The sequence below is a fragment of the Lepidochelys kempii genome, chromosome 12, assembly GCF_965140285.1.
Source record: "Lepidochelys kempii isolate rLepKem1 chromosome 12, rLepKem1.hap1, whole genome shotgun sequence".
In the NCBI taxonomy this organism is placed as follows: Eukaryota; Metazoa; Chordata; order Testudines; family Cheloniidae; genus Lepidochelys; species Lepidochelys kempii.
In genome coordinates this window covers 37,283,381-37,308,497 of record NC_136391.1, presented here as the reverse complement: position 1 = coordinate 37,308,497, position 25,117 = coordinate 37,283,381, and the positions used below count along the sequence as shown (strand labels likewise).

Genomic DNA, 25,117 nt, shown 5'->3' with positions numbered 1-25,117 from the left:
CGACTCGGTTGAGGGTAGGGGCTCAGAGAAGCCTGAGGGTCCAGCTAAACATGGGGATAGATGTCATGAGACCGTGTGAGCCCCACCCACTGGCATGTGCCAGCCAGGACGTGTGCAAAACCCACAGTGTTACGCATCACAAGTGCTGTGCCGATGCGCCCTGTGTGCACACCCAAGACCACACTGATCCATGTGAACTCAGACCCATATAGACAGCAACAGACCCCCGTGTGCGTACGTGCACACACGTGTACACAGGCACCCGCGTGGACACGCAGACAAGAGCCCAGCCCTAGGCGCGCACGCTCCCAGCCCCTCCACACAGATGTGGTGTGCACTGCATGCCAGTGTGTGTCCTGCTGAGGAGTGAGTCGCCGTGTGCCTTGACATACAAAGAGCAGCTTGCATGAACGGGCAGCGCTTGGCTTCCAGGGAGGGCTTTGGCATCTCCTGTGCTTCACTGTGTCACTGGTGTGGGGGGATTCTCCTAATTGCAGGGGTGGAGGGTAAGGTCCCAGTTCAGAGGGGATTCCCTAGGGCCGTGCGTGCAGGAGGTCACCGCGCCCCGGGGAGCTGCATCAGCACTGCACTCAGTCGTGGCAGTTGGCCCTGGTGTAACCTGGCTCAGGTTGCTGGGACGAGGCCTCCGAGACATTGACCCGTGGAAATCGGTCTCTTCCAGCCCCCGGATTCTCACATTCCTCCCCTCCAAGCCCCAAGCCCTCTGTGGGACGAAAGCCGAGGCGTTAAACCCCCTCTGCTCTACTGCCCTTCTTCCCTCCCCCTCCAGGGGGAATCCCTTTCTGCCCAGCTCTTTGGAGAATTTGCTGCTTTGCCAGCGAGCTTGGAACAAGCCAAAGGCAACAAGGAATTTATTATGCGGCTGCGGAGATGAGCTGATCATCACATGCTGTATGTGTGTCCTGCAGCCTCCAGCTGGAGGGGTGAGCCCTGCTCTCTGTCTGTCTGTCCTGCAGCCTCCAGCTGGAGGGGTGAGCCCTGCTCTCTGTCTGTCTGTCCATCCTCTTGCCCCCTGCTGGAGGGGATGAGCCCTGCTCTGTGTGTGTCTGTCCTGCTGCCCCCTGCTGGAGGGGGATGATGTCTGCTCTGTGTGCCTCTTACCCCTCTCCCGGGGATGAGGGTGGGAAGGGTGGGCACAGGGAGGCTCAGCTTGCAGGGGCGGGGAAGGCCCAGTGCACCCAGCTCTGGGGCGTCCTTTATTTGTTCACAAACATTTCCTTCTCCGGTAATGAAGAATTACCGAGCGGGGTGATTAGGTAATTCAGGCCGCCAGTGAGCTCCTGTGAGGAAATGCGGAGGCCTGCTGCGCCAGGCATTCCAGGGTGTAATTACCCCAAGGGGGGTCGTCAAGGGGGAAGGGGCGGGATTGGTGCTTGAACTGGGCCCCAGCAGAAAATTCATTGAAGCTATTAGCTTGTAATTACAGAGCAGCGAGGCAGCAGGCCCGAGGTCTGGTGTCTGCGCAGAGCTTGGGATGAAAGGAAGGAGTAATTATGGAATCGGCAGGAGGCAGGCAGAGTGCTGATTAGTAATGCTTCTTGAACCATTTATTGGGCAGGGGGGTGTGGCGGGATACAGATGCCATACTTACTGGAGGAGAAGAGGCTTGCTTTCTATCGGCTGGTGCCCTGGGACAGCTGGTCCAGCTCCTGGTGTGTAGCAAGGCTCCGGGGGTGTGTGAATGAGGGAGTTACTGATTAATCCATCCAGGCTCCTTATCGCTGGGGTGCCTTGCAGGAAGGAGGGGTGTGGCAGCAGGAGCTGTAATGCTCACGGATCTCAAAGCACCCTGCCGAGGTGAGTCCGTGGCATTCGCCCCATTGGGCCTGAGAAGGCACGGAGACTGGGTTGAGTTAGCACCATGGCCAGGGAGTCCTGATCGGTGCCTCCCCCATCAGCTTGTGTGTGAGCGTGGCCTCGCCGGGGAGGGGCGCTGGGGCAAGTTGCCAGCCCTGGAGATGGGCAGCTTCATTAGAAACGCGACGGGACAGCCCGGCCAGCGGCTGTGTGCTCCCGAGAGAGGGGGCTTGGCTGCAGGCTGGCCCGGGCTTCTCTGCTGAGATGCGCTCAGGGGTGTCTGCCGTGGCATGGGACCCACCAAACATGTACCATGCAGGCCCGCGGGCGCCCCCGCCCCTCGTGATGGATGTTAGGAGTCTAAATGCTTCAGGCTTTGGTGACTGTCTGCCGGCGCTGCAGCCTGGCTCTGTGTGAAGCCACCCCATAGGCTGCGGTGATGAGCGATGGCTTTAGGGAAGGGACGGTACTGGGAGGGTTCGTGGGCCTAGAGCGCCAAAGAGCTGCTGCTTGACATGCTGCATGGTGGTTTAGAACAGACATTTCAGGGCTGCAGCCCCTCTGCCTCCTCCACCGCCCACTCCCTCTGGCTCAAGCAGGTGCAATAAAAGGCAGGAGTCCCCTTGCCTGGCACACGCTGCCCCCACAGCCCTCATCCGACAGCTCCCTTCCCGCTCAGGCAGGGTTTTATTCCCAGCTGTTAGGATAATGAATTTACATGAGCTGATCATGTAGACAAGACTCCAGTCAATGGCTGAGAGCGCAGAAGTTAATAAATGCCTGTATAATGAGGGCAGAGGCGAGGGGAGAGGCAGAGAGCTCGGGCTCGCTGGGTGTCTCTCGAGGCCGCCGGGGCCAAAGATTAATAAATGCTGAGTGACACTCCAGAACCGCCGCCCTCCCCTTCCATCTTCCCCAGGAATCGGGCTGCTCAAGTGCTTGGCTTTCTCCCTGCCTCTTTCCCGTCTCCCCGCAGCCGTGCAGCAGCTGTACCTGCGCTAGTTCTTGCCTTCTCAAGCATCCCTGTTAGATGCACACGTAGGCCCCCTGTGCAGGGCATGGTGCCGGGAGACCTGCTCGCGGTGCAGTTGTTTTCTCACTGCAGTAGGGCTCCGTCACATGGGGCAGTGAAGAGCTGCAGAGGACAGGGGGGTGGGTGGGGAGGAAAGGAGGCTGGAAAGGGTGTTTGTGTGGTTTTTACATTAGAAATTCGCCTCCTGTCCAGCTGGGGAGAGTCTGTGGTGACCTGGGCGGCCGTCGGTTTAGCACTGTGCCTGAGTGCTTGGCCCGAGACACACATCTTGCTCCAGTGGTCAGTGAGCACGCTGGAGAAAGGAAGTCTTGGCTAAAGATCGCTCCCTGTCCTCTCAGCCCACGACGTGCGGGCTGCTCACCAAGGGCAGCCCAGTTTGCCGTGCCGGAGATTTCTGAGGAGAGAAGCCTGGGTGAAGAACTAGCCCGCTGTCCGGCGCAGAGAAGGGCAGAATGGCACAAGCTCCAGGGTTTCCTTTACGGAGCCTGCTAGCGCCTTAGGTGATAGCCCAGGCCCAGCTGCAAAACGAAACCAGGCTTCAGGCAGGCGGTAGTGGAGACAGGCCCTTCCAGCTCAGACAGCCCGCCCGCGGGGGAGCCTGAGGTGCCATCTGGGGATTGCAACGAGTGGGGAAAGGCGCAGAGCCAGGCCTTGCCGAGACTGCGTGGGGAACATGCTAAGAGGCTGGGCCCGGCTCCCATTCCCACCCTGGGTCTGGAGCTGCCGGGTTCTCTGGGCTCCCTGGTCCCATCGGTTGGGCTGTATCCCCCAGAGCCTGGCGCCCGAGAGGCTTGATTAGATGGGGCCTTCCGCAGATGGAGACAGCTCAACCCCGGAGCTGGGCCAAGGGGTGAGGCAGTGCCAGGCAGCTGGGACAAAGTGCAGCCACCCACCCTTTGAGCCCTCACTGCCACCTGGCCCCCTTCGCGCCCAGCCCCTCTGCGGCAGAGCTCTGGCTGGGCCTCCAGTGGCCACAGCAGATGGGAGCCGGGCAAGGGGTCCCTGCTCTGTGTGGAAGATTCCCAGGTTGGAGAAGTCCCATGGAAGTTGCCAGGGCAGGGGGATGATGTGGGAGCTGTGGATTGAGGTGATTTTGGGGGAGCTCTCTCCTGCTTGGCCATCTCCATGCCCAGGAGAGGCAGACACACAGCTTCCCTGTGGGTGCCCCCGATGCAGGGACAGCGGCGTGGGGCAGAGAGCCCAGAGGAGGTTGTTGTGAGGCGACACGCACTGCCCTGATGTGGGCTTTCCGGTGCTCTCTGGCCTGTTCTGAGTGTAGGCTCTTGGAGCTCCTGGCCAGCCTCCCGTCAGGGGTGTCATTCTGACTGTCTAGTCTGATCCCTGCCCAGCCCCAGAAGGGCCAGAGAACTTCCCCCAGGGAGTCCTGCAACAAACCAGTTCTGTCAGGTGCCGCGGTAACACCCCACAGCCCCGTTTGAACCCAGAGCTCTGGCTGGAGCTACGGCCCGCGAGAGCAGCCAGCAGAGCAGGTCTGACTGCAGTGAAGAGCGTTCGTGGGCGGCTCTGATGGATCATCCCTTGGGTGCCAGGCAGCAGAATCTATGCCCTGGCCCTGCCCTTTCCTTGGCAAACGGGGCCTGGCACAAGCTGGCAAGAGCCTGCCTGGCTCTGAGCTCACCCAGTTACCCCGGCTGTCTTCCCCTTGCAGATCGTCCTGGTGCCCTGTTGCTGGCAGGTGAGCCAAGCCCTGCCCCAAGTGCTAAGGCAGGGGGTGCGGGAGGCGGGTCACAAAGCAAATGGCGGTGCGGGGGGAGGCGCTGGGTCACAAAGCAAATCAGAGCATCACTCCCTGAGACTCATGCAGCGGCAAGTGGGCCGGAGGAAGGTCAGCATGGGCCACGTGGGCCCCAGTGTCCTCAGGTGACACTGCAGCGCAGGGGTGGCCTCACGGGCTAGGAATGTTCTCCTGGCCGGAAGGGAGGGCAGGTGATGGTGGCATGTCCTGGCTGCAGGGGTTGCATGGCTCCGCCCTGTCTCTGGGACCTGGGGTGTCTGGTGGCTGCTCTGCAGCAGGGGAGGGTTGTGCCACGTGGCTGGAGATGGTGCCTTGGGCAGGCGAGGGCGGCCGTGGGCTGGGGATGAGGGCCCAGCCCCCCACTGGTGCAGGTGACGGGGACACAGGAAGGAGAAGCAGTCGCAGGTGCTGATGAGTTGCTGGTTGGTGTGACCGGCGCGCCCGTTCCTGGCGATGCACGGCTAGTGCCGAGGTGCAGAGGGACCCAGCGTGGGGTGTGGGGCAGTGCTCAGTGAAAGGGGTGGTTTGGTGTTGCTGGTGCAGGGCTGGGAAGGGCCCAGTGGGGCGGGACTTCAGAAAAATGCCCCTGCCTGTCAGTGTTCCCGTCCTCTCTGCAATGGTCACAGGCCCCTCACCCCCATAACCCTGGATTCCCACCTGGCTTGGGGTGCGGGGGCAGTAAGTGTGAGGGGATGTTTGTTCTGCCACAAAACAATTCTTAGACCATGTGAAGCCTTATCGGCAATTTCTGCCCAGACCTGGGATGGTACAGGGGCTGTGGGTTGGGATTGAGGGGCATTGGCAGAGCTCTGTGGGTACTGGGGGAGCCCAGGGCTGGACTAGCAGGGGCTGCAGGTCGGGACTGAGGGGCATTGGCAGAACTGCCTGGCAGCCGTGGCCCTCCCTCTTTCCTGTGCTGTATTTGAGTCCATTCATTCTCAGCCGAGCGAGAAGCCCGAAGCAGGATGATGGGGGCAGGCGGTGGACTCCCAGCTCGCAGGGTGTCAGTGCAGGGGGACAGCCAGCCAGCCACCTGGAGCGACCTCTCCCCGTGTGCTGCTCCCGAGCGAGCGGCAGCTGCGAGGCCCCGGCTGAGGGCCCCCAGCCCCTGCGTCTGGCTGAGCAATCGGCGGTACAGCTCGGGCTAATTTTTGCTCAGCCCTCCCAGACTCAGGGGTGAGCGCAGCGGCTCAGCCCGCTCCTGGCTGCTTTCTCCCTGTCTCTCCCTCTTCTGCCTTTAGCAACAGAGCGGAGGACACGGAGGGGTCAAACGCCTGGATCAGTGCTGCTTCAGACGCGCTCAATAGGGCCTGCTGCTGGGCGCCGCGCTGACAAAACACCACTGTTATCTAAAAGCGGCCCTGGATATTACAGATCAGCTGGGGCCATGTGACTTCGCGGCAGCTGTTCGCCCGAGAGTGTCAGCCTGTTTTCTGTGGGGAACAGTGTCTGTGAGCTGCTGCTTTGTTCGATAAGCTCCAAGCGCTCGCTGGGAAGAATGGGGTTTCCCTGAGCGCCGCTCTCTTTTATAATCCTTCGCGGGCTGCAGAAATTAAACCCAAAGCCCCCGTGCCCTGCAACCCCCAGCTGACGGAAGCCGGGAGTCACCTGCCAGCCTGCGCTCTGTAAGCTCTTTGATTCTCTACTTTCTCCTTTGCAGGGAAGGGGCCCGGCTGACCTGGGGGCCGGGCGTTTGATTCATTGTTCTGGGCCTGCCTCTTTCATGGGGGCTGTGTTTTGGAGGCGGGGATGGGAGAAGGGGCCATGCTTTGTGCACCCGGCGCCGTGCAACTCCACAGGCCAGGGGCGGTTGGGCTCGTCGGGCGGGAGGGTTTCAAAGACTTTCTCGCCTTCAGCTGAAATCCTCAGTCTATTTCTCTCCTCCTCCCCCCTTTCTCGCGGAGCCGAAGGGGGAAGCCCAGTTGCTTGCTCAGTGTCCGATCTCATGAGTCCCGGTGGGATGGCGAAATCAGAGCTTAGATTCACTATTTTTGTTGTCTCTGATTCCCTTCCCTCCCGTTGGATTTCGGGAAAAGGACTGAAAGTCCAACAGCTCCTGTTCTAGCAGATCAGGCCTTCTTCTGAGATGTCCGTGTCTGGGATCTGGCCTCTGTCGTCCGCCCGCCGCTGCCTTTCCTGTTGCTTTCTTCGGCACCTGGCTGGCATCAGTTTCTGCCTCTTCCCCCTTCCCCTCGCAAGGCTGCCCGCGACATCCCCCAGATGGGCTCGTTCATAAGGCAGTCTCCTCCTGGGGATCTGCAGCGTAAGGGAAGGGTCAGGCACTCGTAACGCACTGGGTCAGCTGGGCTTGTATCGGTATTGAAGTGGCAGGCGGGCTCCTTTTGGAGCTGGGATGCTGTTGACGTATGAAGTCTTTGATACAGTTCTGTGTGAGTGGAAAGGATGGTCCAGTGGCTGGAGCACTCAAGCGGGATTGGGGTGGGGTCTGGGTTCAATTCCTGGCCCCACCACAGGTTCCTTGGCTGAGTCACTTTCCCTAGGTTCCCAGGGAAGTTAGAAACCTCACGAGCTCTGGGCCTCGGGCCCGTCATCTCTGTCAGATGGGGGCATTGTGCCCCTCTGGAGAGGTGTGTTGGGAGGGTAACTCAAGTGGGAGATGCTCAGATGCTGGAGTGGGAGCGCCGTGTAGCACCCAGAGAGACTGGGGAGGCAGATGGCCTGGGTGGATGGTGAGCTTTGGTGGTTGTACTTGGTTGCCCCCTTCGGCTGATCCAAGTTTGGGGGTGCAAGCGGGGGCATCTGCAGCCGAGGCCAGGAGAGAGAGGAGGCTCCCAGCCCTGCTGGGCAACCGCCGGGCGTGGGCCTGGGCAGCTCCCTTAAGAGAGACACCCGTTCCCCCACTACCGCCCAGGGCTAGCCTTGCTGGGCATTGGGCAGCTGTGACTGGTGACCAGGGAGCTGGGAGACTTGGCTTCAATTTTGTGGGCAACTTTAGGGCAGTCGTGTCCCCTTCCCTGTCCCTTGTCTCCCCCTCAGTAAATGGGGGTGCTGCCTTTACAGAGCGCTTTGAGATCTGCGGCTGGCAAGCCCTGCATGGGTGCCAGGGGTGGGTGGCTGCCCGGGGGCCGGTGTCATGCTTGGCTGCCGTGCCAGGCTGCCGACTGCTGTCGTCTGCCCCCGGCCTCTGTCCCTGCGTGCGGTAGCGACTCTCGCTTGACTCGAGCGCCTGCTCTCCCGGTGATCTGGATTGTTCTTTTCGTTGTTTCAGGCATGAGCCATGAGCCAAAGTCACCTTCACTAGGAATGCTCTCCACCGCGACCCGGACCACGGCCACCGTCAGCCCCCTGACCCCTTCTCCTCTCAATGGCTCCCTTGTGCCCAATGGCAGCCCGGCGGCCAACAGCTCCTTGTCAGTCCAGTCAGCGCCTTCCTCCAGCTTCGCTGCTGCCCTGCGCAAACTGGCCAAACAGGCAGAGGAACCCAGAGGTAAGAAAGGAGCTGGGAGAGGGGTCCTTGAAATGACACCTGGGGCATAGGTGCCGACTCCGTGGGTGCTCCGGGGCTGGAGCACCCACAGGGAAAAATTGGTGGGTGCTCTGCACCCACCGGCAGTTCCCCTGCCCCAGCTCACCTCCGCCGCCTCCCCTGCGCACGCCACCGCATCCTGCTTCTCCCCCGTCCCTCCCAGCGCTTGCGCCGTGAAACAGCTGGGAGGGGGGAGGAGGAGGAGGAACATGGCGCACTCGGGGAAGAGGCAGGGCTGGGGGGGGATTTGGGGAGGGGTCCAATAGGGGCAGGGAGGGGGCGGAGTCAGGGCGGGGCCAGGGGCGGGGGGGTGCGAGCACCCACCAGCACCAACAAAAGTTGGCACTTGTGGCCTGGGGCGGGGGTGTGCCTGAGACAGACCCCTCGCCCAGCCCTGCTCAGAACAAACCTGCGATACTTGCCTGAGGCCGGAGCTGACCCCAGGTACTCGCAGCAGCTCACCCAAGGAACCCCAGGCTTCAGGACGAAGCCGAGTGATTGACGATGGGGGTCAGGCCGGGATTTCCCTCTCCAGGTCTATGCACAGCACCCGCTTTGGGAGGACGTCAGACATGGTGTGCTGTGATGGTGTTACTCTGCTCTTCTCGAGCACCTTTCAGCCCCGATCGCAAAGCGCTTTACAAACCTGAATCAAGACTCCCAGTGCCCCCCAGTGAGGCTCGGATATACAGGGATCATGTCACCCTGTGCTGAAATGCAGCCTTCTCTGGGGTGGAATGTAACAGCTCTGTATGTAAGGGTCACTTACCCGGTACTGAAATGCAGCCACCTCTGGGGCGGAACACAGCTGATGTTGCACAAGGATTCCCTCACCCCCATGCAGTCACCTCTAGGATGAAATACAGCAGTTTTCTATACGGGGGTTGCCCACCCAGTGCTGAGATGCAGCTGCTACAGGGGTGGGGGTTGGCAACCGTTTGTCCAGGGATCACCTACCCAGTGCTGAGATGCAGCCGCCTCGGGGCCGGGTTGCGGCAGCTGTTTAACAGTGGGCAGCTGTGCTCTGTGCAGTAGTTTGGGACAAGGAGGGAAGAAGCGTTTGTCTCACTGAAGCTGCAGGGGGATACTGGGTGGTCAGAACGTTACTTGCCGGGGCTAACAGCCCCGCTGCTGTGATCTCTCAGGGGCTCAGGGCCGTGGTTTCGTGCGAGCCAGGTCTGGATGGTCTGCTTGGCAGTGCCTGTGCAGACCAGTGGGGTGACAGCCTGGGAGTGGGAGCCCAGCAGGCTGCAGGAGCCAGGGCTGCAGGTGCTCAGGATCAGGCCCTGCGTCTGAGTGCAGCGTCTGTCTGTGTCTTTGGGACAGGGAGCCCTGTGCTCCCTCAGGACTACGGCAGGGCAAGGGCACGATGCTCTGGGCACAGGAGGCCGGTGCAAAGGGATCCACAGATCCTGCAAGGCCAGCAATACAGTTGTAGAGAAAGGAGTTACTGCCCATCACCCTAGCCTCTGGACGCGTCCCCATTATTCAAAGCCAGTCCAAGGCCCGCTCTGACACCCTGTTACCTGCCCCCCCCCCTTAAAGCCCCTTCCCAATATTAACCCAGATCCAGCGGGAGGCCAGGACAGCTGCAGAGCCCAGCTCTGTGCCCTGGGGGTCTGTGCCCTTGGGCTCTGGCTGGTTGCGCTCTGATCCCAGCTGTGAGGACAAGGTGCAGGGAGAGCTGTGGCTGCCGTTACTGATCGCTCGCCACACACAGATGATTCTGCTCTGCGGGAAGCTCAGCTCTGAAAGCAGCATCTGCTGTATAGAGCAGCCAGCGTAAACCAGAGCCCTCCCCTCCTGCTGTCCCCAGCCCCGCTGCCCACCCCCTCTCTTCTGGCTGGGCCTCCATGTGGCTTTCCGTCGCCAGGGCGCAGTGCCCAGCACCTGTGGGGTGGAACGGGGGCCTCCGGCAAGCCGTGCGGCACTCCATGGCACGGATGGACATGCGCTGCGGAGCCTCCGTCCTGCCAGCTCCCTGCACCGAGCCCACAGCTGGGTTTGAAGGCTGTGGGCTGCAGCCGGGCCAGGAAGCTGTTCAAGGGCTGCGGGAGGTTGTGCCCCATCCCCTCCCCCATCAGGGCCTCTGAGGCCGCCTTGCCTTGCCGACCCTGGAGGCTTGGCTGGAAGAGCTTTGCCCCCCTGGAAATGCAGCTTATATTGGCCAGAGCTTAACCCACCTGCCTGAGCGGAATAAGCTAGACGGGCAAATGGGCTTTTGTGCCAGGCTCCCCGCTCTGCCCGGGGGCGCTGCCTGCACAGCTCTGTCGGGCTGGGGGTGGCAGCTTTTCCGCACTCCTCCCCAACAGCGACGCCGGACCAACCTTGCCATGTCGGCCAAGCCCCAGCCGCCGCCCTGTCCCTCTGCCTCCGTCCCTTCCTGGGCCCTGGTGCTGGCCTCTCGCGCCAGCCCAGCCCGCGGCAGCTGATGCTGGGTCCTGTTTGCTTGTCTCCGTGCCAGCCTGTTTCTCCCGCAGCCGAAGCGCTCCATAAATCCGGCCAGCCCTAAACCTGTCACATCAACTGTCTGGCAGGCGCCTCTCGCTCGGCAGGGCGGGGGAGCTGGCAGTGGGTGTTTTTTCCCCCCTGACCTCATTGAATTGTCGCGGAAGGAGCTGCCCAGGCGCCATCAGGGGGCAGTGCTGAGCCTCACGGTGGTGGGGCTAAGCCGGCGCTCGCTGCCTGGGGTTGGTAGGACAGGCTCCCATGGCCCTCGGAGCTGTTCCCTCGCTGTGACACGCGGGGTTCGGAGGGGGTGTGCTGGGGGGCAGCACGACCTGTGTCACTGAGCTCTGGGCAAGGGCTGGGGCTCACCCCGCACCCCCGCTGGGCAGCCATCCCCTGGCTGGCTGGTACAGAGCTGGCCCCTGCTGTTAGCTCTTCCCGTGCAAGGTGCAGGTGCCCAGGGATGTGCCTTCCTCCCACAAGTTCCGTACAGCACCGACGGGCCTTAGATTTGGGTCAGAAGCTGCTTCTGGCTTCCCTGCTGGGGTCCAGCCATCGGTGCAGTCCATTCCTGAGGGTGCCCAGCTGCGGGTTTCAGAACAGGTCAGATTGGCCAGCAAGTGTTTGGATCCAGGGGGTTGGGCCTGGCCTGTCTGGGGTTCCCAGTAAGCAGCAGCGTGGATCCAGAGGTGGGGACCCAGGAGACACCCTTGTAACATTCACAAGGGTGGATTATGGGGAAGTACCCTACGCCTCTGCTGTCCCCTCCAGCCCTCTTCCGAGAAGCACTCCTCCTCCCCTGCCCTTCTCCCCAAGGAGTGGCTCCTACTCTGCCCAAACTGCCATACAGCCTGCTCCCTCTGCTGCGTTTGCCCGGGGCCTGGCTAGAGTGCAGGCCCATCAACTCCAAGACCACATCCCTGTCTGCCAAGTGCCTGGCCTGGGATCAGCACTGATCCACAAGTGCCCTGTGCCCAGAAGGCAGCCACGAGGGCAGGACAGGGAGCTAGCCACGAGGGTCTTCTCCTCCCGCTCTGGCTAGTGAGGAGCGGATCTGCGGCAGGAGCAGAGCCGTTTCCATCTCACCCTCCTTCTTAAATCCTCAGTGGGTGTTTTTCTCTTGCGGGTGATGGGTAGAATTAGCACGAAGCATCCATCAGTCCCCTGCACAGAATCAACCCGGGATCCACTCCCCAAGGGGCTGCATCTCTTCCCCTGTCTCTTTGGGCCGGGCCTCCATAGCCCAGATGTTGCATGCGCGGAGCAGACTTGCCCACTGCTAACTCCCGACCCCGATCCTGCTCCTTGTATCCCTCTGGCTAATTCTCAGCTCAGGGAGCAGCTGGCGGCAACACGCACAAAACTCAGGCGCAGATGCTCAGGGTTGTGGGACTCTGAGGAACAGCTTTGAAAAAGTGTCGATCTCCATAGGGTGGAGCCACAGGCCAAACTCACCAAGAGCTCCCCAATTTGCTGATGCATTTTCTTGTCTCCCCCTCCAGCAAGGTGCATCTGTAGATACAGGTCCCCGCTTTGCACATGCAAATGCTGGGGGGTGCATGGGCCCAGTACTGCCTTGATCTGCACCTGTGGCCAGTCTGTGTGAGAGAGGCCTGGGGTGCGGGTGCACCTGAGAGCCGTGCTCATGCTGTGATCAGCAGATGGTGGGTACGGGATCACATGGGGATCGCGCTGCCCCTTGCAGGTGTAGGGAGTTTATATTGTTTGTAGGGCCTGGGGCAAGTCCCAAAGGGGAGCAGTTCACATAGCTGGGGTTGGGGTGATGGGGCCAGGTCCCTCCCTATGGGACAGGGTCAGAATCCTGGGAATAAAGCTCAGTGATGTCTTGTGTGTCCCAGGTCCAGGTGGCACTAAACCCCAGGCCCGTCTGGGGTGCCTGTCAATGGCCCCCAGGCACAAATCTAGGGCTGGCTTCCCCATGCATTCCATGTCCTGAGCGGCTTGGAACTCAGGCCAGGGACGGTGAGCGTGCGGGGGAAAGCCACCTGTCAGGCTGCATCCCCTGCACGGGAGGCCAAACGCCCTGAGTGATGTGCTCGGGGTGGCCTGGCCATGGGTGGCTGCTTCCCAGGGAGCTGGAGAGGCCGGGCTTATTGGTGGGCTTAGCCGTGGCCTAGAGTCGGGGCTGGCAGGCGAAGGACCCTGCAGAGACAGGTAGTGGCATTTTGCAGTACCCTGGGCAGTGCGGAATAGGGGCACCTCCTGCTGACCCACACACTGACTGATGCTGCTGCTGTGCCCACTGACAGACCTCTCAGCCCTTTAGCGAGAGCCCTTAGCGGGCCCCCTGCCAGGCCGTTGACTGTCCCCTCCCTGTGCCGCCCCCCAGCTGCTCTCTCTTCTCTGCGGTGCCCAGCCCCGGGCCCGCGGACAGAGCTCTGCCTGGGTGGTGGGACTTCAGCCAGCTCGTGGGTCTGTGCCGTCGCCCATCCCTCGGGGGGGACTGTGGCCTGGGAAATGTGCCGCAACCCATTGGAGCAGCCTTGCCGGCGCCCGTGAAGGGGGATGGTCGGTCTCCTGATGCTGCTGGAGCCGGCTGCCCAGGGAGGCTGGAGGGCCGGAGCGGCCAGGCCGAGCCGGGGAAGAGGGAGGTGCTGGGGCAGAAGGTGAGAGTCTCTCCAAGGAGCTGAGGCAGCCACAGGGAGGGGGCAGAGCGGAGGGGGTAGCAGTAGGGGGCAGGATGGAAGCCAATGGAGGGTTGTGGGGGAGGTGTCGGAGGCGCAGCAGGGGCAGCGTTGGCAGGAGGTGGGCATGGGGGGAGCCTCAGACCCCACAGCTGCTAGATCAGTCCGTGCCGGCACAGATCTGAGTGCACAGTCGCCCGCACTGGGCACGGGATGGCAGCGAGCACGTGGGCAGGGTCAGGGGAGATCCAGCCACCCCGTACCCGCTTGTGGGCTCTCTTGCAGTCACAGCAACTGGGGGCAGGGGTGGGAGGAGCCTGGTGCACACACACGCATGCTCTCACCGTCACTGCAGGCCGGTTACATGGCCCCTGTTTTCCCCGTCTCATTCTGATAACCCGGAGCCACTGGTTTGATTCTCTCTGGCCGCTCCGGTTCTTTGTGGTGCTAACTGATCCTTGGCATGGAGTGGCAGCCCGTATTGCCCAGACGCCTGCTGACTGATCTGCAGAGCCGACCCGGCACTGCGCTCTTGGCCCTGGGTTTTCTAACCACCTTCGAAGCCGTGGTCTGCGGCCCAGTCTCACTCCTCTCCGTCTCTGACCCCCGCCCCCCCCCCCCCCCCCCCGGAGACCTCCCTCGTGTTTTTCGCCAGACGACGGCCTGCTCTCCCCACTGCTTCCCGGGCTAATGTCTTTCCTTGGCATGGTGTCTGGAGGGGGCAGTTTAAACTCCATCCGTTCAGATGGAGTGATCCACATGCCATCTCGTTTGCTGTGCCCCGAGAGAACGCGGGACGAGAACGCGGAGGGGAGGTGCCGGCCTTCCCCCACCTCGGCTGCTGAGCTGCCATGCTTCAGTGAAGCTTTACTTTGCCTAAGGCTCCTCCGTGCATTCGCTCACCAGCCAAACTGCGCTGCTCATAATGAAGCCAGCGACTGCTGGGTGCCGGCCTGGAGAAATGCACATCTGAATGGATTTCTCTTTCATGGGCTATTTAACGGGAGCCCGGCTAAAGGTGATGCGTGAGCGCCAGTGGGAGGAAGCGCAGGTAGGAATTAGAGGAAGAGTGGAGGTGTTGCGGGGTAGCAGGGAGTGGCAGAGCTTCCCAGCCCCATGCTCCGGATTCTCGTTCATGTAACTCAGTGCCAGGTTTGGAACCACAGTCTGGGGAAGCAAAGACCTTTAGCTGCCTGCAGTGTGGGTGCCCCCACTCCTTGCCTTGCCAGCAGGGATCTGCAGCATTCCCCTGGAGGGCTCAGCCTCCATGCTGGCCTCTCTGCTGGGGCTGCAATGGGGCATGTGGTGCGGTTTCCTTTCCTTTCACACCTGCCCTCCAGCATGCCCAGCTTGTGTCACGCAGGCTAGAGCCCCAGGCCAGGACGTGCGATTCCGGGAGGGGGCATCCTGGAGGTGCCCAGCGGAATCCTGTTCCGGATCCCCCAAGGCAGAGCTCCGGGTGCTGAACACAGCCGAGCCATTCCTGGGCAGTCACTCTGTCATTCCAGTGAGGTCATTATTTTTGCAGGCACTTGCTGTGCCCGGGGTTTCATTGAGGCTGGCTGTGCGTCATCCTGCTGTGTGTGTCTAGGCAGGCATAGCCACGCCAGGGCTTGGAATTCCCTCTTTGGGCAGGAGCCCTAGAGACGAGGGTGCAGGAAGGACTGTTCGTGGGCACGTGTTCCTTACATCACATGTTTGGGGGGGAGGGGGGTCACTATAGGATGCCACCCGGGACAGCTTTTCTTGGATATTCCCAAAGCGCGTGAGCCTGGCCTGCATCTTGCTAGGTCATTTGGCCGTGCAGTGCTGGGCTGGTACAGTGCTAATGTCCCAGCGTGCAGGGCCCAGCACGGACAAGGTAGCACCTCGACACGTCTCGCCCTCATGCCCCCAGCAATGGCACCCGCAGAGGCTGTTGCCGCCCTGTGGCACCACTCTGGGAAGTGTCGATTTCATGACAAGCACCTGGAAATCTGACCCGTGTTTCCATTCAACGCCCCTAATCTGTGAAGCTGCTGTGGCCGTGGAGCTCAGAGGATTTAAAGAACCTCATCATTCAAACCCACGTGACTGAAAAGGGAGACCTGGCAACAAGCAAAATATGACCCTCTCGCTAAAGGGCAGCCTGTGTGGGGCGTGTTAAAGAGCGATCACACCCTTGCCCACACAGAGCAGGGCTCGTCTCATCCAGCAGGACAGACGGACACATGCACTCAGTGTACACAAGCTGGGTCCTTTCCTCCGTCAGATTCTCTTTCTCCTGCTCCGGGCCATTTTTCGCCCTCTTCTCTCACTGGGATTTCCTTTTCTCTGCCATTTTCTTATCATCTCTTCCAAGCGAGGTGGGAGCCTCGGGATCTTCAAACTTCTCAGCCCAGGGGGTTGGAAGTGGTTTCAAACAGGTTGCCCCCTGCCAGTGGGAATCTCCCCACAGCGCTAATGGACGGGGCTAGCGGGACAGAGCTGTAGCTTGAGGTCTTTTTTTGCTGATGGCCTCAGCTGCCCCCCACCCTCTCTGAATGGGCTCCCACCCTTTGCCACGCAGCCAGCTTTGCTCGTAGACGCAGCATCCGCAGCGCCAGCCAGCAGGGGTCAGCCTTATGGAGTGTCTCTGAGCTACAGAGAGCCTTGCCCCGGGGAAGCCAGCTTGGGAGTGCTGGAGGTCCCTGGCCTGCCTCCCTTTCTCTGCCTGCTCATCTGGGATGAGCGTAGCCAGGTTATGAAGCTGGAGCATCAATGCTATTAGCATAGCGCTGGTCGCTGCCCTTCCATTTGCGCCAGACGCCTCTGGGCCACATGCTCCCAGGCCCAGCCCAGATCTGGAGAGGAGACAGCCATGGGCAAAGCCCAAGGGCTGGCCCGTGGCACTGCAAGGAAATCCTGGCTCCTGGGGGAGCATGTTTGGGGCTCCTCTACCTTGGCCATGACCCTTTAAAGAGCAACGAGCCAGCACTCAGCCGCACGTGGATGGCGTGTGTCAATCGCCAGGCCCCCTCCTTCGGTGGCACAGCATCTCCTTGCTGCCCGTGTGTGTGTGTGTGGGGGGGGGGTTCAGTAATTGCGCATAATTTGCTGCTGCCAGCAGAATTTCTCATGGGGAAGGGAGTGAAAAATGCAGACAAGCTTCAATCTGGCTGCTCGGGGCTGTGTCTTGCGACAGGGAGGGGAGGGAGCTGGGGGCTGCTGGTGACAGGGGAGATCTCTGTGCCCGGCCAGTCGTCTCTGCTTGATGCACCGTTACATTTTCCACTGGCCGGCCAGTGCCAAGAGGCAAATCTCCTGAGGGACAGTCCCGCGAACACAAAGTGAGAGGGGGCCCGGAGTGGGGTGGCAGGATTACATCAAGTGGCTGATTGGCCTCTGAAATGTGGGGGATCACCATGGCAGAGGACTGATTAATAATTACAGTGAAAATTGCCCAGCCTTCTGGAAGAGAACGTGAATCACGCGTGGATCCTTCCTAGCATAATGGGAGCTGGTCAGCTCCCCCAACATCCCCCTACCTGCGCACAAAGCGGAGAATCAATTTGTAAAATGCCATAGATTCCACCACCCCATCTTCCTCCTCTGTCTTGTTCTCCTCAGCCACGTCTCGCTGCTTAGCCATCAAAAGCAACATTAGTGGGTGCTGACATTGATTTCTTGATGCTTAAATTTTCCTCTCGCGCACCAGTCATCCTCACCAGTGCAGTCATTTCCCTTTGCAGCGACATACAAAGATCTGCTCCAGCAAATTTGGCTCATAATAAAAAGCCACAGATTTTCTCTGTTGATTTAGATTTAACGACTGTATAATTTGATTGCAGAATCCTTCCTCATCTTCAGATTTCCCCGCCTGCCTGGGTTTGTGAGATGGATCATCTCCTAGATGTATAATATATGAGATTATCCATCTCGGGAGGCTTTGGGCGGGAGAGGAAGGGGATTGTGTAAAACAGGAATGTGGCATTAGGAAAAGCTACGGGTAAAAAGAGCGCTGAGTGCCAGTGGGCCTTTGACAAGTGGAGGCAAATTAGTGCGTTTCCCTCCTGAACGGCTAGAGGCTGCGGTAGGTTGATGCACTGATCTCTTGTCTCTGGAGAGCTAGGTTCAGATGTCGGTTAGATCACTGGAGAAATGAATTCGAGAGGCTCAATCCCTAACAGGAGCGGCGGAAGGTCTCTAAAAGTCTGTGTGTGGGGGTACACCAGAGGCCGAACTGTGGCCCCGCCTCCTGTGCCACCCCTTCTCCCTGAAGCCCCGCCCCCATGCCACCCATTCCTCCAAGGCCCCACCCCCACACTGCCCCTTCTCCCAGAGCCCCCCACCCTTGCACCAACCCTTCCCCTGAGGCCCTGCTCCTCTTCCACCCAAGACCCTGCCCCCCACCGCTCACTTGTCTCCACCCCTTCCCCATCACTCGCCCTTGTGGTTGGTAAAAAAGTGGGAGGGCCTTGGCCTCCTCCTCCTTCTCCCCCCCTCCCCCTGTGGCATTCCTGGACCCTAACAGATGTTTATTCACATCATGAAGCCACCTCCTGATTCTGAGCCATGGTGATTTTCTCAGGGCGGCCAGGACTGGAAAGCTTGGGAGCTGTAGGGCAGGGCTGAGATGCATTGGAAGAACGAGGGAGGCTACCTTGCAGGTCTCTCACACTCCAGCCACACGGCCATACCCAATGCTGTTTGTTCCTCACTTTCCTCAAGTTTCCCCGGATGCCATCCCCTGCAGTCCCAGTACAAAGAGCTCTGTATGCCAGGTCTAGCAATACCCCCTCCCCACAACTCAGCTGGAAAAGCTGCCAGAGCCTTTTGAGTAGGATTTTGTCTCTCCTTGTCAATGGCTCGGCTCAAGCTGAAACACGACTTTAAGGGGAAAACAAGAGATAACCAGGGGCGCCGTGCCCGGTGGGGATTAAAGCGACATGGTTTCTCTTGCAATTTCTTTCTCTCTCATCTCAAAGGAAGAGGCCAGGCAGGCTCAGAAGCTGTGGGAAAGGTTTGTGTGTGTGAGCCAGCCACGCCGGGAGCCAGCCGCATCCAGAAACAGGGAGCTGCTTAACATAGTTATTGATATCAAATGGATGTTAATTGAGTTCCAGGAGCTTGGAGATTCAGCGCAGAGTTCAAAGTCATTTTTCCCCCCTCGTTGGTGTTGCGTGAATGTGTTAAAAAGATATTAACCTCCAGGAAGGAGGGGTCTGTCGTGTGAACTGGAGAGCCATCAGAGCAACCTCTCAGTGTTTGTCCATGCCAGAGAGCTGCACTGACCTCGTGGGTCGGAAGTTGGCCTGCGACTCTGGGTTCTGGTGACCTGCTGGGTCACCTGGGCAAGCCACTCCCCTCTCTTTGCCCTTCCACTCTTTGCTTAGATTGTAAGGTGGATGGGCAGTGACTGTGTGTTTTGGGCAGCACGTGGCGCAGCAGGGGCCAGATCTCTGCTGGAACCTCTGGGGAGGCTGCGGTGCATACCCTCAAGAGCCGTGTGTCTGAGCTGGAAGGAATGGCTGTGGATGCGCTCCCAGAAGCCCTAGCGACATCCACGGGTGAGCACAGCACCAGGGAGGATGCCGTAACTCGGGGGCTGCTTGCACCCAGGCGAGGCTAACCATGCGCTCAGATCTGGGTGCCGATCAGACCTCGAGTGGTATATTCTACACATAGTTCAACTGAAGCGTGGGAAAGTTAAGGACTTGCCCAAGGTGGCGCCAGGGATTGGTGACCGAGCTGGGCATGAACCTGATTCCCAGTCCCTTGCTCTAACTACCGGAGAGGTGTAAGAAGCTGGAAAAAGAGCATGTCTTCAGTGCGCCACGTTACTTGCCTGCAGATGGTGACTAGTTTTGCCTTTAATGGGAATGCTCTCAGCTGTGGATGGCTTTGCTAGAGTGGAGGGGAGGGGAGAGACACTGGATGGCCTGTGAGTTTGCTTTGCGGGATGAGTCATTCATAACTCGGACCTATGCAGGGTCCCCAACGCCTTTCTTGGCCGGACAGAAATCTGCATCTTGTCTTGCCTAATCAAGGAGCAAATTTATTCCGAAAGGGAGGCGCAGCAGAGAGGGAGGAAAGAGGCACAAAGAAATCCCCAAAGCTCCTCAGCCGATTGTGGGCTTCACTGGTTCAGATCTCTGTTTTTTCCTTCTTCTGCAGGGTCTCAGCTGTTAATTACATTTGCCTGTCAACCTCGCCTGCTAATCTGCTATCACTGAGCGGAAAGCAGGAGGTCAGACAACAAAGGTGACACCATCACACTGTGCCTCTTGTCATCTCCAATCCAGATTAGTTTCATTGACTAACTCCTGGCTGAATAGCACCAGTTAATTATAACGATCACAAAGCCTCCCGTTTAAAGCCACACAGCGAGAATTAAGGTTCTGAAGTAAGATTTTAGCTTCATTAATTGCCCAGCTCATTGTGGTGGTATTGATTGTTAACGCTATCGCGTGGTGAGTAATGGCTTCCCAGCTCAGAGGGGATTAGGTGCTAATTGTTGTTGGCCTTGCGCTGACAAGATAGACCTCAGAGGGTGTCAAATCTGTATCGGCCGCCTCCTTTGTCATGGTCAGCCTTTCTCTCCCTGACTCTCCCCAAAGCGACTCAGGAATAATTAATAGGGCTCGGCAGCTAATAACGCCTCTCTGCACACCGCCATTGGGTAGGATTCCTCCACCACTCACCCCTTCATTTCCCCCATCCCCAAGCCTGCCGGGAGAGCCATGCCGAGCCCACGCGGGACAACTCGGGTGAGCTGGTGCTTCTCCACTTCCCATGCTCCTCCCCTTCTGCTCGGCACCAAGGTCCAACAGCTCGGAGAGAGTTGCTGGGCTCTGCGTTGCCGCTGTAACCGGAGCATGGGGAGTAATAGCGTTAGAGAGCCCACAGGTGATCTGGGGAACATCTTAACTTAGGGCTTTATCCTATCACCGTGACATCTGGGCGCCTTCCACATAAAATCAGTGGTGCCAGCGAAGTCTCGGAGTCTGCCAAGCCCAGAGCCTCGAAGGTCCTTAGGTGCCAAACTCCCACGGAACTCACGACATGGTATTTCCTTTGTCCTGCCAACCGGGTGCACGCTCTGCAGGCTCCAGTTCTGAGTTAGAAGCCCTGGGATTCAATCCAGCTCTGTGCCAGCCTCATAGCTGAGGGGCACCTTGTTCAGCTGGGACACCATTAGTGACGGGTTGCGGGAGTTGGACCAAGTTGCAGAGTCTTTCACCTTCGTGTCACTGGTTTGTGTCCAGCCCAGGCTGGTCGGGACACCTGATGGCTGAGAGCAGCCTCGGTCCCCTTCCACCCGGGGAAGCAGCCGCCTCGCTAAGCCCGTGCTCAGAATTGGTGCTAATTAGCAAACTGAGGCGTAAATGGATGCAGCGCCATTGACTTTGCTGGACTTTTACCCATTTCCACCAGCAGAGAATTTGGCCCCTTGTTGACTGACTGAGCAGAGGAGCCAAGGATTGACAGGCACCGGAAGTGGTCCCCGCAGGTCAATGCTGAAGCGCATTGGCATAGCGATGAGGGGTTACTGCAGCCCACGGTGCTCCTGCTTCTCTCTCCCTGGCCAAACAGTGGGCATCTTTCAGGAGCACAAAATTCACACATCCCAGAGCTTGGCCTGTCCTTGTTCATTTTTACATGCTAGCAATTTGCAGTGAAGCACATGATGAGTTCTGCGTGCCCTAGTTAGCATTCCATTTGTATTTCTGTCCCAGCCTTTCTCGTCTATATGCATTGCTCTCCGTACTTTAATTCCATTTCGGAGATTTTATTTTTCCCTTGCAAATATCACTGGCATCCCCAGGGTGGGTATAATTTAAAATATAGATGTATTATGCAAATAATGCCAGAGCCTTGCCCAAGGGTTACGAAGAGTGACTCGATTTATCCCAATGCCTGCATCTGCGATCGCCAGCGCTCACTCAAGAGTAACTTTTGCAGCCTCGACTGCAAGTGTTGGCTAATTTTTCTTGAAAGAAAGCGGTCACCCTCTCGGGTCACCATGCCCCCGTTTGCGGGCAGCGACAGGCGTCCTCGACAGCGGGTGCTGGCCCCACACAAGTGGCACCCTTTTGCACATGCTTGGCATCCCTGATCCCCCTTTCCCGTCTCCAGTGCCAGAGATGAATGAGTCAGCCAAGCTGAGGGCTGGAAAAATTCTCAGCATGGCTCAGAGCTGGAATATCAGGACTTTGTATTAAGCATCTGTAGCTGCCCGGCTTTGCCTGTGTGGAGAGTGGCGTACTGTAGACGGGGTACCCCTCGAAAGGACACACATCCTCAGATGGCGTGTTGTCAGCCACAGGGAGTTATGGAGTTAAATAGCATAGCAGGGTTTTAAAAGGGACTGGAACATTTTCTGAGCAGCGATAAAGCTTGTAGTTCTGCGTGTTAGTCTAATCTCCATGCTTCAGGGTGTGGGGTGATCACTGCGGAGGTCAGGAAGGAATGTGTTTCCTCTTTTACCTAGTATGGCATTGCTAGCTGGGTTTATTGTGAGGGGAGGGAGGATGGGTTGTCCTCCTCTAATGCTGCAGTCATAGTCCCCTGTTAGAGGGTCAACAGGGGAACCGAGGGGCTGACTTGGAGATCCAAATCTTAAATGACTACCCCACCGTATGTGTAAGTTTCTGCAGCCTGCTGCTAAACTCTTGTCGTTCCGCTGAGGAGGGCATGGAAGACAGCTCAATTATCCTTGCTGGGATTTGAACCAAGGATCTTCATAGCCGAAAGCAGCATCTTTGACTCCTGGGCTACAAGAGTAACTTGGGGGGCTGCTCGTGACAGTAGCACTTGTATCCTCCGCCGCCAGCCAGGATCTCATTGCACTGCGTGGCACCAGAGGACATTTTAGCCTCCCCGTTGGCCACGCGAGAGAGCTGCCTTGAGGTGCTTGGGGATGGGGGTGTTTGCAGGGGCTCTGGAGAGTAAGACCATGGTCGGGAGCAAAGGCAGTTAGGGGAGATATTCCCCTCTGCTGTCACCACCCCGCTGGCTGCTCGATGGGGAGATCTGTGCTGTGAGGCTACACAGACCCAGCCGCATCATGGAGCAGCCCTGGTGACCCTGTCTTAAGGCTCAGCGGAGCTGTCTGTTTGAGAGCTGATCTTCCCAAGCACTCTCAAGCCCCAAGGGTTGGGCAGAGGGCCTTGGAAATCCCTCCACCGCATCGGGGCTCAGGGGGGTGAAAAAACAGGGTCCTTTGGGGGCAATATGTCAGGAACTCCAGCCCTCCCATCCCCCCCTGGCCAACGGACCTGCTGACCAAATGTGCCAGGCCCCGGGGGACAGGACAAGGGGCTGAATCCTCATGCACCGGCCCCTGCCCTCTGCCAGTGTCTGGCACCACTGAAAGCTGGGCAGCTGCCCCATTTGCACAAAGACGCCCTTGGCGAGTGACTTCAGCCCAGCTTGTCCTCGAGGGTGGAAGTCCTCTCCTGGCTGTGGTGCTGCCCGGGCCGAGTGGTGCTCTCCTGCACTGGCAGAGCCGCCCCCCCGGGAGTGGGGGGTGCTGCCGAGCTATTCCGAGGGGACTGACAAGAGAGGATCCATTCCGGGCCATTTAAACAGCGTGTGGCAAAGCCTTTTAACGCTAAGAGGATGCTCCCCAATGAGAACCGAATGGCTGCCCGGCACACGTGCTCACAGACGGTGCCGCGTGCTGAATAAAGGGGTATTGAATAATAAATAAACAACTAATGGCTTTTGATGCCTCTGACCCCTTTCAGCGGCAGTACATCTCCTGCGTGGTTGTCCTCCTCTGCCCGGAGCCTCTCTCACCATGGGCAGGGAGCCAGCTTTGGTGGGCTGGGCAGGAGTAATGGTCTCTTACTAATAGCACCGCACATCGAGACTCATTGCCGTGATGTATTTTACACCCTGGCTGTGGTGGAGTGCCTCCACCACTGAAATGCGGCCACCTCTGGGGTGAAGCACAACAGCCATTCAGGCAGGCCAGAGCAAAGGGTCGTTAGCCTAAGCAAGGCAAAGTAGAGTCTGTTCGAAAACAAACACGGCTGCTGCATTCTCTGGCTGCTGGATCTTCTGGTGTGGGGTCGGGGAAGAGAGGTGTTAATAGGTCCTCAGACGTGCACAGTAAATCCGCCACATGGATCCCTTCTTTAGCCCCCTGGGAAATTTACCCACCTTGCTGCTATAACTCCCCCCCGCGGGCGCTCTTGTTCTACGAGTGTTTGTACTGCTTCCAGAGTGACATGGCATGTATGTGTGTGCATAATTATAATTATGCCAGGGAATTGCCCTGGGTAGACAAGTCCTGAGGTTGCCTTCATCCATCTCCCGCTGTCCCTCACCTTCGGGATCTTCATCCATCTCCCCCTGTCCCTCACGTCGGGGATGGCAAAGATCCGCTCAGCCCGGCATGGGCGTTCACTGCCTTGTCGGGGCGCAGCTGCCACCCGCTGGGAGTCTAAACCACGCAGCGGCATTGCGATGTGGGAGTCCTGTGCTGGTCGCTGTGGTCCCTGGCTTCTACCAGCTCTGGTACTCACCCAGCGTTTCATTCGGAGGCCCGCTTGATAAGAGAGAGGTCCCCTCCTGGCCCTTCTCCCTGTCCAGCCCTAGAGCTGGCTTTGCAGATTCTATTCTATGGGCCACCAGGCAGGACTCCAGTGGTGGCCGTGACACTGGACTAGTTGGGGCATTGAGGATAGATGCTGGCCCTCCATGGGACTCTGTGGACCTTTTGTAGTGGCCCCGATGCTCCAGACCCAATCCCTCAATGCCCATGGCAGTCAATGGCCATTGTGGGTGCAAAGTAGCTCACGGGAATCCCTCAGCACCGCGTAGGATGGGCCCTCGGTGATGTGCTCTTGGATGCTCCCATATGCTCCCGTTCAGAGAGGTCAGCGGCTCTGAAGGGTGGTTGCACAGGACATGATCTGCTAGCCCAGTTTGTGGTCTCTGACCCGGCTAATGGTGCCCAAGCCCAACCCCTCCAAATCCACAGCCTGGAGATCCGGGGACAGGGCTGTTGTCAATGAGGTTTAATGGGTGATGTGCTGCTATTAAGTTTGTAAAAGGTTTCCCTTCTGAGCCCCTCTCTCGGTTTCTTTAAAGGGTCTTCGATAAGCAGCGAGTCTTCCCCCGTCTCCTCGCCAGCCACCAACCACAGCTCCCCGGCCAGCACGCCCAAGCGAGGACCCATGGGCCCCATCATCGTCCCCCCTGGGGGGCACAGCGTGCCTAGCACGCCCCCCGTGGTGACCATCGCCCCGACGAAAACTGTGAATGGGGTCTGGAGAAGCGAAGGCAGACAGGTAACGTGTGTGTGTACGTGCTTGAATCTTATGAGGGACAGACACTCTCTTACTTCAGGGCATAAACTGGCCTCTAACTTTTGGGGTCAGGAGGGAATTCTTCCTGCAGGCAGGTTATCCCATCAGTGCAGGGATCTTACACCTTCCTCCGACGCAACTGGCCCCACGGGATGCAAGAGACGATGGGCCAAAGATCTGACCGGGTGCAGCAGTTCCTTATCCAGCGCCGCAAGAATGTGCTGACTCCCCGCAGGGGTGTGTGCTGTGTATGCAAGCTCAGAGGACAAAGCCACATGTGTGCACAGCGCTGTTTGCTTTGTGTGTATATCTGATACTGTGCACAGAAGGAGACTGGTGGGAACTTTGCTCTCAAGCCAAATGTTTTTGGTTCCAGTGCCAAGAGTGATAAAAGGTGGTGGGAGCGGGGCAGCCTTTGTCTCTAATCTCCATGCAGCCTGCAGTAAATATACACCCTCAGAGCAGCCCCTAGCCCTGTGGCTCCCAGCACCCCAACCCAACTTGGTTTGTCCCAGACTTCCCTTCTGTCTCTCCCTGCCCCCGCACCCCATGCCCATGCTGCAATCTGGGTAGGAAGCGCTTGCTAAGTAAGAATCATTGTTAGCGGTTCTCCTCGCCTGTATTTTACGGCGGGTTCCCGGTGGGATTACA

The 25,117-nt window shown here is 58.9% G+C and overlaps 1 protein-coding gene across 4 annotated transcripts in view; it reads left to right on the top strand.

Moving 5' to 3' along the window:
• GSE1 (Gse1 coiled-coil protein) overlaps positions 1–25,117 on the top strand; it is a 361,908-nt gene that overhangs the window by 299,292 nt on the left and 37,499 nt on the right. For 3 of the 4 annotated variants that reach the window (XM_073308112.2, XM_073308111.2, XM_073308114.2), the window contains 2 exons: positions 7,837–8,055; positions 24,249–24,448. In XM_073308112.2, coding sequence (XP_073164213.1) covers positions 7,837–8,055; positions 24,249–24,448 — 419 coding nt within the window. The remainder of the gene's footprint in view (positions 1–7,836; positions 8,056–24,248; positions 24,449–25,117) is intronic. The other variant, XM_073308113.2, reaches the window with a different exon arrangement.